The 15,819-nt window shown below is 38.0% G+C and overlaps 1 protein-coding gene across 1 annotated transcript; it reads left to right on the top strand.

Annotated features, from left to right (window-relative positions):
- Positions 1–1,630: 1,630 nt before the first annotated feature.
- On the top strand, positions 1,631–3,597 carry LOC138123769 (segmentation protein even-skipped-like). The gene is made up of 3 exons (XM_069038563.1): positions 1,631–1,857; positions 1,983–2,206; positions 2,569–3,597. The coding sequence occupies exons 1-3, from the start codon at positions 1,728–1,730 to the stop codon at positions 3,049–3,051; spliced, it is 837 nt and encodes a 278-aa protein (XP_068894664.1). The 5' UTR covers positions 1,631–1,727; the 3' UTR covers positions 3,052–3,597.
- The last annotated feature ends 12,222 nt before the right edge of the window (positions 3,598–15,819 follow it).

Here is a 15,819-nt window from a genome sequence, read left to right as displayed (position 1 = left end):
CTTTGAATAATATCTATTGTTTTGCTGATGCAATAAAATGTAAGGTAAGCGCTGTAATACCTCCCACTTTTTAAAGTTAATATCATTTCCGGCAAAATCATAAACAAAACGTAAACATTCTAAATTCAGTATCAAAGAATAAATCTTTTAAATGGAAAAAATAAATAAAACTACATAATAATAATCATCCTAACGTAAAATATTATTTAAGGCGGCAGAAAAAAATGATACTATCTAATATTTAGATTATTCTTAACAATTTGCAATGATTGCAAAGCTATAGATTTTTGGTCAGTACCTGAAATTAGAAAGTAGTACCTCAAACTTGTGGAAGTTTTACCCCTGGTCTTTACTCAGGTACCAATTTAGCATTTCGAGCAAATCTGTGTTTTTGAAGCTTGGAAAACGGTACTGCAGGTGTACACATTTTTCTCCTTTGAGCAATTTTCCCGTTCACGTCAGGGACCAGCAAGACTTGCTGATTTACTGCTTCTTTTAACAACAATCACTTGCAAATCCGCTAATCATCCGATGGTCGCAAGCTTTTAAATATTTATTATTCTCCTAACTACCCCTGCTTAATGGACACCCCGCTACGTCGGTACTTGTCTTGACAAAGTTGGAAGATCCTTCAGTGTAATTTCCGCAGGGTGTCGAACCCTTCTAATAATCCTCAGAAATTTCTAAAATCATTTACAGCCCTCAAGTAGCCGACTACAAATTACTTAATTATTTCTTTTCAATTTTTACTAAATAAGAATAAATTAAATAAACTCAACTAGAAATACCTAATTATGTTAAGAGATTCGTAGAAAATTTTCGGTAGGAATATGCAGCAAGTACAGTTGTAAAAATAATTGTTTCCTCCAGGTAGGTTTTATTAAAAAAATATCCATTAATGTCTTGAATTAAAGTCTTGAAACATACAACATTCTTTTGTAAAAATGTAATATCTACAATCTGAAAAAAGAAAAAACAAAAAATCTATATCTACCCTATTCACCAATTAAATGATTATGCAAAAATCTAAAATTAGTATCTTCGAATTGTTTGGAAGAAAAAAACAATAAAACGAAACTGTACTGTATTATTTTATTTTTCATTATGAATTTCTGTTTATTATATTTATTTTATTTTCAAAGAGATCGTTGATTTTTCTCAAGATAATTTTGCTATTTAAACATTGTGCATTTAAACCCGAATTTGTTTGAATTTGTGTATTGATGTGAAGCATCCACCCTGGCGCCAGCATTAATCGTTCGCATCCTTGCTTGTCAAAATTTTATTCGCATCCTGGTCGCGGTGCAGCTCTTACAAAATCCCATTTAAAATCAGGCAATCCCGGCAACATAAAATTAAACAATACTGAAGCATCTTTACGGCAGCATAAAAATCCAATCAATATCAGATAAGTAAGTAGATATAGCGCCACAGCGCAGCGGCTTCCGTTGCCCTTATTAAGGGGTGAAGCGCTAATAGTCCGAATACATCCGCCCTTAATCCGTTCCGACATGTACTTACAGTCAATAAGGAGCACATCGCCGGATTTTCCTGATGCACAACGAATGATGGGGTGGTGCTTGCGCGCCTCCGCCGTCCCCGCAGCCAATCGCCGTCGACGCGACCTCGCCACGCCCCCGTTGCCAGGGGCCGCGCTATATATTCCCCCGCTAGAGCCGTCCGCGGCTAATCGCCTTTCTCAGTGCAGTGCTGTGCCGGTGTTCTTTATGTTCTTTTGCGACAAGATGACCAACCCCGACCAGATCGTTGTGGATATGATCCCGTCGCACTACCGCCAACACGCCAACTCCAGCCCGGAGGCCTCCAACAACAACAACATCCACCAGTTCGGCAGAGGTAAGCGGAAGTTGTCTCCGACACGTGAACGACCACTTGATCGTCTAGACCAAGGGGTGGTTTTCCATTAGCCGACGCCAAAGACAACACCACTCCACTTCAATTGGACCTTGTTCCGTTTCTAGAGTGCTCCAGTCCGCCACCTTCCGACAAGCTGAACTCGTCGCCCTCCCCCAACTCCTCGTCTTCGATAAACGTCAACGACCAAAACATCAGGAGGTACAGGACCGCCTTCACCAGAGAGCAACTGGCCAGGCTCGAGAAGGAGTTCTACAAGGAGAACTACGTGTCCAGGCCGAGGAGGTGCGAACTCGCGGCGCAACTCAATCTACCAGAGAGTACCATCAAGGTATGTACTCAGTTTTTGAGTGTTTTGGTTGTAGTTTGTGATGGTACTGGTGCGCTCACCGCCAAGGTGATTTTCCGTTGGTACAATCAATTACTCAGCCCATGGCGACCAATTAACACATTGCCCGCTCAAATAAAACGCTAATACAGCTTTTAAGAGATGAAAAGAGCCGCGCGCACAAGTGTCGGCCGCTTTTATGCTAATTTGGCCTCTATAAAGTCGACTCTTCAGTCCTCCAACTCTGGTAGCCTAATGGACAGATAAGCTCGAATCATATGGTTTATGATGTGTTAACTGTTCCGAGATCAAGGCAGCTACCGACCGCGCTTTGTCCAACAAATTAACGTTCTTCCTCTTCGCAGGTCTGGTTCCAGAACCGTCGGATGAAAGACAAGCGTCAGCGCCTGGCGATCTCGTGGCCGTACCACGCGATCTACACCGACCCGGCCTTCGCCGCGTCAATCTTCCACGCGGCGGCCACCACGCTGCCGCTGCACTACGCGCCGCCGCCCCCGGTCTACCCGCAGTACGCCAGGTACCACCCGTACTCGAACTTCGGGGTGCCGCCGGTCGCCTTGCAGAACCCCGGACTGAATCTGAACCCGGCGCTGCAGAACGCGCAGTGCCCGCTCAATCTCGGCCTGGACTTTCCCTACCAGAACAAGTTCGAGGTGCCGACGAAGACGTCGCCGAAGAGCTCGCCGGCGCGCTCGGACGTCAGCCTCAGCCCGGTCAGCGACCCGCTGCTGCTGCCCTCGGACAAGCTGGCGTCGCCCACGACGCACATCGCCGAGCCCAAGATCTTCAAGCCCTACATCAACATCAACACCAAGTCGGAGACGTAAAAGGACCAAAGGGCCGAGATGTGATGAGATGGGTGGCTGGGCCACTCCCATGATCGCGCCGGACTCTTGGAGATGGTGGAGTAAAAATAAAACTGATTAGGCTTGATGCACGCGACTCTTCTGCTTGAAATGTCATAAAAAAATCACTACCAGGACGATTTGATTTGATTTTCTCGAAGAAGCGTTGCGTTTATTGGCGAGACGCTGCGGGCTTGTTCAAATGTGATCGAAAGAACGGTTCATGCAGTTTCCTGTAAATATTGTGACGTACTTTTAAAAATGTTTTTCTCATTTTGACATCTGTCACTTTTCAAAATTGCCCGAAACGTCACACGGTGACGAAAAAAACATATTTTACTTTTTATTTTCAAAATATCAACTTGAATCAAACATTTTTCACCAAATTAAAGAACCGTTTTTGTCAAAATTGGAAAAACTCTTGTATGGAACTATTGTATTATATTTTAGGTTTAGTGTTGTACATAGTATTTCTTGTTATAACTTGTTTTGTGCTGATATTTATTTGTTCCTGATTGCAGTTCATCTTAGTCAAATATAAACGTTTTTAAATACACTATGTTTTATTCCCCACCCTGTATATGAACAACTCAAAAAAAAAATCGGGTTAACGTTAAAAAACAAAGAGAATAACTTATTGGTCTGCAACCACATTCTCAGAAACATTGCCGTCATGTCGGGTTAGCCGGAATTGACCTCAACTTAATATTTTAAATAGAATATTTTTCATTTTCACAGTTTATTTATTCGAATGCAAATTTGAAATATAGCGAACAAAATTACTTAGGTAACCAAATCTTTAGATAATTTAAAACATTTTCGTTAATTTAAAAAATTAAATAACTTGTTAGTGTTGTGAAAAATAATTAATATACCTAATAATAAACAAATTACAAAATTCAGCAAAGTCTGACTTATAGATACCCAGATATAGTAATAAATAATAATAATAAACAGATGTGATAAATTATAAATTAATCCGGCCTGAATGCCATGTCGCTGGCTGTGTTGTGGGCTAGAGCATAATAATATTCTTTGTTTTCAACAGAAAATGCTAAAAATAAAAAATAAAAAATGTACTTTCATACGACTAAACAATATCGAAAAGAATGGAAAATTATAAATAATAAATTATTTATTACTTTATAAATTGCAAAATAAATATCAGGCTCTTAACAATGCCAACAGGATTTTTTTGGTAATAGCTAACTCTTGATAAATAACTTGATAAGGTCACGTAATAGAAAAACAAAAATGGAGTAGCTAAATAACCGACAAAAACACCTGATCTGACTCCTCTCGATTATTTTTGGTTGTTTCATCACAAGAGGAAATTAATTTAACAAATCTTGACGAATTTGTTACAAATATAAATATGTAGTTATTTGTACAACTATCTATGATATTTTTTTTCACGAATTTGCAGATTGATTAACGAGGGCGTAGCCCGAGTTAATTAAGCAAATGAGTGAACAAAAGAGACTTTCATAACGTGTTGTACACACTATTTTTTGCCAATAGATGTAAGTTGAGAAATTTGGTCTAAAAGGATTTATGAAAAATTACAAAAAAAAAATAGGTATGCTTTGACAATCATTTCCAAGGAGATGGAATAAAATGATGCAAAAAAGTACTTCGTTTACCACGATTTTTAGTGTAAAAAAGTGCTACTTTCACTACGATTTTGCGTGTAAAAAAGTGCTAGGTCCTTTCATTAGGATATGCAAAAAAATAATTATAAATGAGTAGCAAATGGAGGGATTCTGAATAAACCACCATATTAAAGAATAGAAATGAAGAATATTTTGAGAAATGAAGTCAAAGCGCAATCAAGAGCTGGTCCATCTTGCTCTGTGCCCTTTTTGTAACTTTCCCGCTACTTTCGCCTCTTCAATTTTACCACTCTTATCGGCCCTAAACGCTTATTGCCCAACGAGGATCATAAACAACTAAGAAACGTACCTGCGATCACGACTCTTACATTATCGACAAAAGACGCTGAGACCTGCGGAGGGCATCCTTCGCGTAGATATGATGAGCCTCGGTAACCGGCAGAACTTGGTCCGGTTGAATTTTATTGGGCTCAATAAATACCCCGGCAAAGGTTCGCCCGACGGAGATGAAGGATTGGCACGTAGAACAGATGATTCGCCCCGACCAAAAATCTTATTGCCTGGAACTTGTTGGCTGCATGAAATCGCTTTGTGGTCGATTATCCTGGAGATGCTCGCCAAGCGGACATTATAAATTCAGGAGTGAAATAAATCTAGACTTATTAGTTACAGGCAATACGTAAACATAAACACAGACGTTTCCTTTGTGTAGAATTGACCAGAGTTTGACAGGTCTGAAAGCAAAGTGTCATCTGTTTTGTTTGTGAAGATAGATGAATGCTACTTCAGCGTGAATTGTAACAGTGATTCGTTATGGTTTGCTATCGTGGAAACACGGTAGCTTGGGTTTTGGGAATTGGATGTGTTGCAGAAAATGTATTCGACGTTCTGCAATTAGGTACCTACTCTTCATTACAGATCCAACTGTGGCGTCTGTAATAAATATCTTCCGAAAATACTAAAGAAGAAACAACCTTGAAACTGAAGCAATAAAATGAAATGACATCATTTCGGCTTACTTTTTAGCAGATAATTTTGAATAAACAGGTGTGATGTTCAACAGAACCCAATTAACAAGTTATTAGATAACTATTACACACCTATTCATTTCAATAATAATACAGATATGAATACAATGTGCGTAGTCAACAGAGCAGCTCTTTCATGAATTCCAGTAATTGCGTTACCAGAAATAATTCTACTGATCAACTAATTTTGTAATAAAATACCTCAGTAAAAAATCTTTAAGGACATTTTCATATTAAGAAGTTAAGAACTGAGAAAGAATTTTATGAATCTCTACCAGGCACGATCTTCACGATCAAGACAGATGAGTCACAATAAAATTAATAGCGGAGCTTTTCTGTAATTAATATAGAAAATATCACCATCATTAATTAAGTTTAAAGATGATTGTGTAGCGATTTCGAAAATTTTAACAGCAAATTTAAGCGCTTGAGAAAAGTGCCCTCTGAGACAAATTTAAGCTTTCGTTAAGCAACTTCCGCATGGAGTTGCGTAATGATGGATTGAAGTTTTTACGTTTTTATTTTTAAAATAGTTTTCAGATTACTGAATGTTGATTTAGCTTTTCTGCTCTTATTTGAACACAGTTATGTACACTTATATTACTTAGAATTTCACAACGAAAAAAAGGAGTATAATATGTATTTACTTAATTTTATATTAGGATAATTTCGAATAATTTACACAAGTATCACAAATGTATCACTTCATCATATTTATTTAATTTAAAAAGTATAACTTTTTACGCGAAAAATTGTAGAGAAAGTATAGTCCAATTTTTACCCTTTTGCGATGACGTCATTATCAAGTAACTTCACGTATTTTTGAGCTAGGATCAGAAACAAATTTGAATTGATCATAAAATATAACTATAATGTTTCAAATTTGTTGACATTTGCTTCGAAAGGTTATGTTTGTAATCAATGTAATGTAATGAAAGAAATTAAAAATTGCCAAATTGACAGAAGCATAAAATAACCTCAAAGTAACCAATAATAAATAAACGTGTCTTTTTTTGTTTTTTTTTGTTTCTGTCGTTTCAATATAGAGAAAGCGAGGAAGGAAATCGTGACGTTACCTCAAAAGGGTAAAAATTGGACTATTCAATTTTTTTGCAACATTTTATTCCATCTCTTTGGAGATGATTGTCAAAGCATACCTATTTTTTTTTTGTAGTTTTTCATAAATCCTTGTAGGCTAAATTTTTCAACTTACATCGATATGCAAAAAATAGTGTGTACAACACGTTATGAAAGTCTCTTTTGTTCACTCATTTGTTTGATTAACTTGGGCTACGCCCTCGTTAATCAAACTGCAAATTCATGAAAAAAAGTATGACTTTCATAACTACATAGTTGTACAAATAACTATTTTAAATGAAGTAGGTACATATTTCTTTTCTGTTTCTCATTTTTCCTTCTTTACTGTTTTGATTGTTGGACTCTCCTTTCGTTTTTTTCCTTTTGTGAACATTATTATTGTTCCTTTTGGATTCAGTGCGATAATTCTGTAATCCTTCTTTCACTTTCTTATTCCCTTTACGTCCTTTCATTATTGATCAAAATTTTTAATTTTCGGTTTCTTTACAATAAATTAAAATTGAAATTTGAAAATATAGCACAGCAGGTTCCCTAAATTAAGAATTTTAATATTAAATAATTTCAAGGAAACGTCTTTAACAACCATCATTGGAGACCAAATTTTTGTTAGTTGTAAATTTTATGTTTCTCAATGCCTTTGTCGGCACAATAATCCTTAAAAGTGGTAATGTAGTACTCAAATGAAATTTGCCGAAAGTCTTTGAAATTGGAGGCGTCGGTGGGATAAACACAGGTAAGGGTAGGGTAACAAATGAACGTTGCAATAAAACACTCATTCCACGTTTTTGGAAATTCCAGTTAAAATCTGGGAATATTTGAATTTGAAAAAAAAAGTCTGGAAACACCCCGATAAAATAGAAACGAATGATTTTCGAGAAAAACACAAAAACAGGTGAACTAGCGTTTTCAAAAAGCTTTCTGTTGATGGTATCTGTTTGCTATTTTTGATGACCTTGAAAGAGTTATGATGTCATCAGAGGTTTTTTTAAATAGCAACGTCGCATTTTTGCTGCCGTTTTTAATAGACCTTTTAATTCTCTACCCGACGGTCAAAAAAATTTTCAATTTACACAAGAAATTTCCTGAAAAAACCTATTTTTTTTATAACATAACTTTTTCAAGGTCATCGAAAAGACCGAGCAGACACTATCAGCAGAAAGCTTTTTTTAAAACACTAATTGACCTGTCTTTACATTTTTTTCAAAAATTATGCGTTTCGTTTTCATTTGGGTGTTTCCAGACTTTTTGGACACACTGTATTAATGATCCCAAACCCAACCATGTGTTGCTTAAATTCCTCACTAATTCGTCTCATTTATTTCACTCCACCAATTTTATTTTAATTACCTACCTTTTTCTATTACTTATTCTTATTTTCTTTTCTTTACTTTACTACTTCACTATTTTCTTTAAATTCCTTTACTTACTCTTCACTTATCTCTCTTTCTATCTTTTGACTATTCATTTGTTTTCTTTTCTTTTTTTGTACACCTATTTTTCAACAATTTAGTATTTTATCAATTCTTTCTCTTTCTTAATAATTCTAGTTTATTATTATAATATGTATTAATTTTTTCATTCTTCCAATATTGTGGAGAAATATTTATCCGATAACAATGAAACTAGCCCATTTGTTTTTTCTCTTTATTTTTACAAAATTGCGTAACTTACATTAGCTTTTCCTTTAACAATTTTTTTATTTATCTCCAAATAACAAGTAACAATTTTCATTTTTACTATCATCACAATAGAGGATGAAAGTAGATATTGGAAAAATCGAATTAACTCACTAACGATCTACCAAAACATCATTAAACCAAATGTATCGGGTGTTCATTTAAATTTCCAGTCAAAGTTGGCGTTGAAGAGTCGATTGTGAACACACCATTCATGTAAAAACGTAAGATTTAAACAGCAGATGCGGGATCCGTAATCCGTACTGGTTCACAATCGACTTTTCAACGCCAAATTCGATCGGAAATTTAAATGAACACCCGATATCAGTGTCTTGGATAACTAAATTGTGAAATAAAATTGTTTGCGTTTCCCCTCTTTTTCCTCCTTTTCTTCATATTCCTATTACTTATATTGGATCCACAATTTCTTTTCCTTTTCGATTTATCATGATTCTTCATTCTTCCTAAAGACCGCTACACAATTCTTATTTCATTTCTTTTCATTACAATCCTCATATCCCATTTTCACTTTATTCCCCATTTTTACTCTTCATTCCTCATTTTCTTCTTGTCTTCTTTACCCTCTCGCTTTTCTCTGGAAACCGAGCGGGCAATTTCATCGAAATCATCTCAATTACCGACACCTCGCCGATTTCCAAAGACCAGCGTACGGGGGGCGGTGGGGCACCCCATGTCCGCCAATTGTCCCCGCTGGAACGACCGTCGGTCAGTTCGGCGGCAATAACAATCGCCATTAATGTCCGATGACAGATGCGGCGTTTGTCTCTCCACAGCCACCCACAACCGATGGATAAATCGATCCATTATGTCCGAACCGTGCGTGTGAGGTTATGTTACTCACGCTCTATTAAGTCCGTTTGACGGCCGTTTAGTCAATCCGGCTTTATTTATTGCGGCTAATTGGTTTTATTGGTCCGGGGCGATTCCAGCGTCCGTTAGGCCGCCCCAAAACCGTCCCCGTTACGTGGAATTATGCAAAAACACCATAAAAAAGCCGGTGTAACGGTGCGATTTTTGTGCAAAAACCTCTGCTACGGTTCTCGGGGGCCATAAAAATTTATCGTTATGGGCAATAAGACGTTGCGAATATTGGAGGTGCCGGCTGATAGGGGTTGGGGGGCAATAAACCGACTAAGTTCTTTGGGCGACCTTGCCGCGGTGGAGTTCTTCACTCGGTAATGGTTTTACGGCGGAAATAAACCACAGTTTTGGTCAGTTTGGGGTGACGCTGTCACCCGAGGAACCAATCGATTGGTCTCGTCAAATTTTTTCCTGAAGGATTTTTTTCCACCGTTTTAAAACAGATGTCGAAAATTTGGCAAGCAGGGATGCGTGTCGGTAATTCAGATAAATGTGTTATGATCCGGGGGGGTGAGTACAATGGGAAGCGTGACAAATTGTTTGTATTCCCTACCGGATTAATCCGTCGCAGTCAACATTGTAATAGATATAAGATTAGATGGGATTACCAGCTCGTGTCTTCGCCTCGCCGATACGCATTCTGTTATGCCGGATAATTGGAAATCAATACCAATTATTTGTGATATATTGTTGATTTATTAATGATCGGGATTGCCTGGGGCGAATCGGGGAAATGGAGGACGATAAGGAAATATTAGGTGCATGTGCACGTCTCCGGCTCCTTATCGGGACTTGCGAGTTTGCCTTTATCGCCTCCATCTGTAACAAAATCGTAACGGAACCGAAGAGCTTCTCGGCGGAATCGGTAATCGATTATGCAACCCGCGCGGCTCTGCTTGTTGATCGAAATTAATACCGTCTTGGCAACTTTGAAAAATAACGGAACCGGCGCCGAAGAATGCTCACAAAGTGCAACTGTGTTAAAGGAATCTAATTTAATTTTTTGTTTCATCACAGCCGAATGTGAAAAACGCTAACATGTAAATTGACAGTTTATGGGCCTTGACAGATGACAGCAACTCAAATTAGCCTTGCGAATAATAATTTCGCAAAATCCACCGCCAAGCGCCCCCGCCCCCGATCAATGTTTCACCAGGATGAAACATCGAGAGGGTTGTGAAATAATTATAGGTTGTCAGGGTTAAAAAGATAGTCATTGTGTCCACTCCTCCCGAGTCCAAAGCAAAATACGATTTTAAACTTTCATCAGGCCGTGTACACTGCTCGTCCGAATCACGACTCGCCCCTCGACCGCCCCCGATTCCCCGCTGCGTCCGCCGCCGCCCCCCAGCAGGCAACCGTCGTTTTTTCGTATCAGGCAGCGGTGGCGTTTTCTCGTTGGTATTCGGCGGAGATGTTCGAGAGTTTCCCTTTCAAAACTTGTAGGATGGAGTGAACAGGACCGGTGACACGGTTCTCGATATGTTTTTAAATCGAACTTTATACAGCCTCTGGGAAATCACGAAGACTATGACATCGCAGGCCGTGGAGGACGGAGCTACCCCGTGCTATCACGTCGCCTGATTCTTATGCGCGACCAGACAGAAATATTTATTATGGAGGGAAAACCGATCCCGATTTTTCTCCGGCGATTCTACCGAAAATTGACGTTTATTTCCGACATCAGGGCTGAATTCAAAATGGAACCCTTTTTTATTCGGGCGTTTGGCGGAGGGGGCTCAGGATATTACAAGAAAATTAAAATGTTTCTGAAGGATATTGGATTAAAAAAAAACTAAAATTGGATCTTTCGTTTCGGAACAAAATCTCTCTAGATCAGGTTTGAGGTTATGTCAATAATTTTCAAAAGTCAGGAAAGATTCAGAGGTAAGCAAATTTTATACCAAAAGACATGAAATAACGCCGATAATAACACTGAAAAATACAACTGAACATATTCAGTAGCGCAAGCGCCCTTACATCAAAATGGCTGACATACATTTTTGACATAACCTAATAACCATCAAATAACTAGTGGCTCATATCAGCATGACAACACTTTGATAATTGTTTTAAAGAAAAAATGAGCTCTAAATAGTAATACAGGGTGAGCAACAATAACTGTTTCAGTTGGCAATAAAAAATTTGACGTGAAATTTTCAAGACTGTGAATTGTATCTAAGTATTTCGGTTTGTTTTATTGACATTATTGACAACTGGCATTCATTTCAAATTTAAACGTCTTGGTTTGTGTAATCTTTTATTAATAAAATGGTTTTTTCATTGGAACATGACATAAAAGTCACCAAAAGTCACCAGAATTTATTGCCAACTCAAATAGTAATTCTTGCTCACACGGTATTAGCATTATCCCTTGCTGTCGCTTATTTATAGCAATAAAAAAACAATTTTTATGTAGCCTTCAATATTCTAACGGCTTTGAAGCTTTCTGAAAGTTCCATTTTCGCTGAAAGTGATTATAACTTTCATTTTTGAAAAAAAAAAAACACTAATAAGTAGTTATGGGTTTTTGGATATTTTATTACAATCTTTGGTTTTATTGAAATTATTATTACTAATAACAATATCATTGTTACCTAGGTACAGCCGCGAGCAATAAATTTTGATCGTGAAGGTCATTCTTTGACGCGATCGAAAATGTTCCAATGTAAAACAGTCGTAAATATCATAACATAACCTACTTATCATCATGTTGTATGACATTAATTGTCATTTTTTTCTCATTTTTTTGACACTTTGTTGACATGGACATAATCAGACAGGGAATTTTTTTTAATTTGTGACAATCTAATCAAATTTTGAAATGACATTGACGACCAAAATTTATTGCTCGCGACAGTAGGTACAGTTAGAGACACGGAATTTCGGGCATCACTGTCAATATACATACTGTCAAAAAATGTAAAATAGGCTTTACATTATTAACCTCAATGCGATTGCCGTGAACAGAAAATTAATTTCAAAATTTGACTTTTGAATGTCACGTTGACAATAAAGAGTGATTTACATGGCAATTTTTTGAAGTGACAGAAAAATGATGCCCGTAATTCCGTGTCTCTAACTGTACCATTAAATTAACAAATGAAGTACATATTTAATGACGCTGTAGAATTCTAGATGAAGAAAGGTTCTTTTGGATTGTCGAAATAACACAATCGTAACCAAAATTTTGTTAAATCGCATAAGTAGCAAAAAAAACCTTGTAAAATGCATTCACGTTGTTTTGGCATAATGTGAGGCCATGGAAATTTTGCATTTGATTTGGTAGTAAAGCTATCTGTTGAATTAGGTTAGGTTTTTCTAAGTTTGAGGTTATAAATGTCTAGTGCATTGTTGTCAGTTTTACTAGTTTTCGATAGAAGAATACTCAGATATCGCGGGAAATTCAGCAACACGTTATGTTCATTTTGACAGATCCGCATGTCAGGCACTTTAGTGACGGAAATGAAACAGTGTGCCCAACGTTAAAAACATAAATCATGGCCATTGGCCTCCCAAATTCCCAAAACAATGTGAACGGTGTTTAATTTGTAATTACAGTTGAGAGCTGTAGGTAATAGTTTTTTTTTACACAATTAGGACAACTTTTTTAAACACTTTATATAGGAGTATTTTTTCCATACTAACATGATTTTTATTTACATATTTATCTGATTATTTCCTTCATGTGTTTAGCAACCGATTGCGTGACAAATATTGACCAATCAAAACGAGAAAACAAAAAATAACCCGATAAAATTTCTCTAAAATGCACATGTGCAATAATCTGATAAAAAATGTCGGTACCTGATTTTTTTTCTTTTTATTATTTTGAATAAAAAGGATTGGAAATAATGCGTTTGGTTTCATTCTATTCAGGAAATAATCAGCCGTATACCCCTCGTGCAAAATTTTAATACCGGAAATTTTTTTGCTAATGAACGAAAATGTCCATAAATGAGGTCAGAAGACCAATTATTATTAGCAAATAAGAGCACGAGACGAAGTCGAGGACTTTTATTTGATAATAATTGCTCTTCTGACCGAATAATTTATGGATGTTTGATTTTGCACTTGGGATATAATGTGATAATATTATGCATATTAGGAAGTTAATTGCAAAATCATGAAAATTTTTGAAAATTGTAATACATACATATTAACTACCTATCGGGAAAAAAATCGAGCAACCATTATCACAGTTCTGTCGGTAACGTCGGACAAGAATTCTCCGCCCGTCGGAAGCTGTCGAAGATTTTCTGCAGCAGCTTCAGTCCTGGCAACCTCCCGAATCACAGGACCTCCCGAATAATCACGCCAAATCCTGTAAGAAAATCCTTTCGTACCACCCCCGCGGCCAAATGATTTTTTTGTCCTTGCGCCTGGCAACCTTCACCCGCCCCCCAGACGCCTCACGTCCATCCCGTCCCTCGTCCGTCGGCCCTGATCGTTATGAAAGCATCAATTAAGTTCGAGTCCGGACGCGGCCCGGATCCACCGGAGCGATGAGCGCGCTTATTAATAACTGACAGAGTTCCGGAGCGCATATCAGGCGAATTTATGAAACGAATCAGTCTGAGCGAGGCAGCCCTGCTATCATGGCTGATAATGGAGCCGGAGTATTTTTATCGCTCCATCTCGTTCGCTTATTGGCCGCGGCGTCGGCCGATGCGCCTCCCGATTGGCTGCCGGAAATTGCTAGGGGAAAAACTGACATAAAACAACAGACAATTTCAGGACTATACTCGTTCCGCGACGATCCACCCGGACTTCTTTGTCCGCCTTGATAATGAAAAATGGCTAGATCGACGTAAATAAAACAGCACCGTCGACTCGGATTAGTCTGGCGCACAATTAACGCGAATAATCGATGCGAATACCGTGGGTGCTGATAAAATCCCAACACGGCGGTGTTGCCTAATCAGACCTGCGGCTCGCGGTTCGTCGCCGCTGCCATCAACTTAAATCATAGACGTATTAATAGATTTATGACCAGAAGGCGGCTAGATGGAGGTTTTATTAGACGGACTAATGCTATTGACATTTCGCGTTGTTTGACTAAACCCAAACCTGCTAATAAAGAAAGTTACATCTCGGCCATCATAATTCATTATCATTTTCATAATAGTTGTTTGCATTTGAACGGTTCTTTTTTTTTACTCGCTGATTTGCTGTAATGGCCGCCAACATCCCAAATGTAATTCTCGTGATTTACTTTTCTTTCTAAATGCGTCTTTTATTTTCTACTGATAACATCAAACGACTTTAATAAAGTGGTTCATTTCAAGAATTCCTCCAGATTTTTTTCCTTTAAGTCTGCTCCCCCAAGTAACAATATAGCTATTTATGCAACATGTTTATAAAGTATTCGTGTTTTTTTTTTACAAGAGGGAAGTGTACATACGCGAGCGCAGCGATCGCAGTTGTTGGCGCAGTAGTGATACCAACTTTTATTTCTCTTTATTTAGAAACAAGAAAACACTACTGTGCACGCTTTTTGTTTTCATCTTTGATAATAAATCAGGAAGAAAAATAAAGCAGGGATCGTGGTATTTATTGTTGTTGGTAGAATTTAAGCGTAGAACGAAACTGGGGCAAATTTGTCTTTTATTAGTTTCACTTTTATGTCCTCCCATCTTTCTTAAGAATCTCCGGCAGCGTTCCCAATTATGTATAATAATTTCTAGCTAAACGATACGCTCGTCCCATTCTTTGGCCTTTCAGCAAGAACAATATTGTGACAGCTAGTGCAATAAATCTGACACTTATTACTGGCAGTCTTTTGGAGGTGGCGGATCATCACGAAAGCGAAATAGGACAAGGTCTAGTTTTTGTGAAAGGGAAATCGTGCTGCCATAAACAGGACAAAGGAACGGTAGCCAATTGCAGATCAGGTTCAAGGATGGTGATGAGACGGTTGGAAAAAATTCAATAGAAGTCGATAGCGCGGGGGCGGCTGTCATGTTAGGAGTTAGTGGTGTCGGTATAGGATATAAAGGAGGTCGGATAAGACTTATTTACAGCTTAATAAGAGAACGCGCGCTGCCACCAATCTGGCGGCTAAATTAACTGATCGCCTCAATTTATTGGGGGTAAATTACGGCCAATAAGTCTATCAGGCTAAACCGTTAACTCAACGATACAACTCATACAATAAAGCGGCTTTATTAAAGCGGGGGTGGATTTGTGGGCCGGCGAAAAATAATTCCTCTTAGTTTTGTGATGGGGGTGGGACTATCTCGCGCGGTTATCTTTGCCGGATTGAGGGAGAAAAAGTCGGACGTTTGATAGTTTATAGGTATTCGGGAATAGGGGATGGAGCTGGGGTGGAATCGACCCGGCAGCGTTTATATGCATGTAATCTAGTTCGTGAAATAAATAGCCGTAATAAATTGTGAGCTGTGCTCCCATCGCATCTGAGCAACAAAACTCCGGTGGCACCGCCTTTGCCTT

Source organism: Tenebrio molitor, chromosome 2, assembly GCF_963966145.1.
Source record: "Tenebrio molitor chromosome 2, icTenMoli1.1, whole genome shotgun sequence".
Classification (NCBI taxonomy): domain Eukaryota; kingdom Metazoa; phylum Arthropoda; class Insecta; order Coleoptera; family Tenebrionidae; genus Tenebrio; species Tenebrio molitor.
This window is presented reverse-complemented; position numbering and strand designations above follow the sequence as displayed.

Coding starts and splice junctions, on each gene's coding strand:
- LOC138123769 (XM_069038563.1), top strand. CDS start 1,728: ATGTTCTTTTGCGACAAGATGACCAACCCCGACCAGATCGTTGTGGAT. Junction 1,858..1,982: donor CATCCACCAGTTCGGCAGAG/GTAAGCGGAAGT, acceptor TTCCGTTTCTAG/AGTGCTCCAGTCCGCCACCT. Junction 2,207..2,568: donor TACCAGAGAGTACCATCAAG/GTATGTACTCAG, acceptor TCCTCTTCGCAG/GTCTGGTTCCAGAACCGTCG.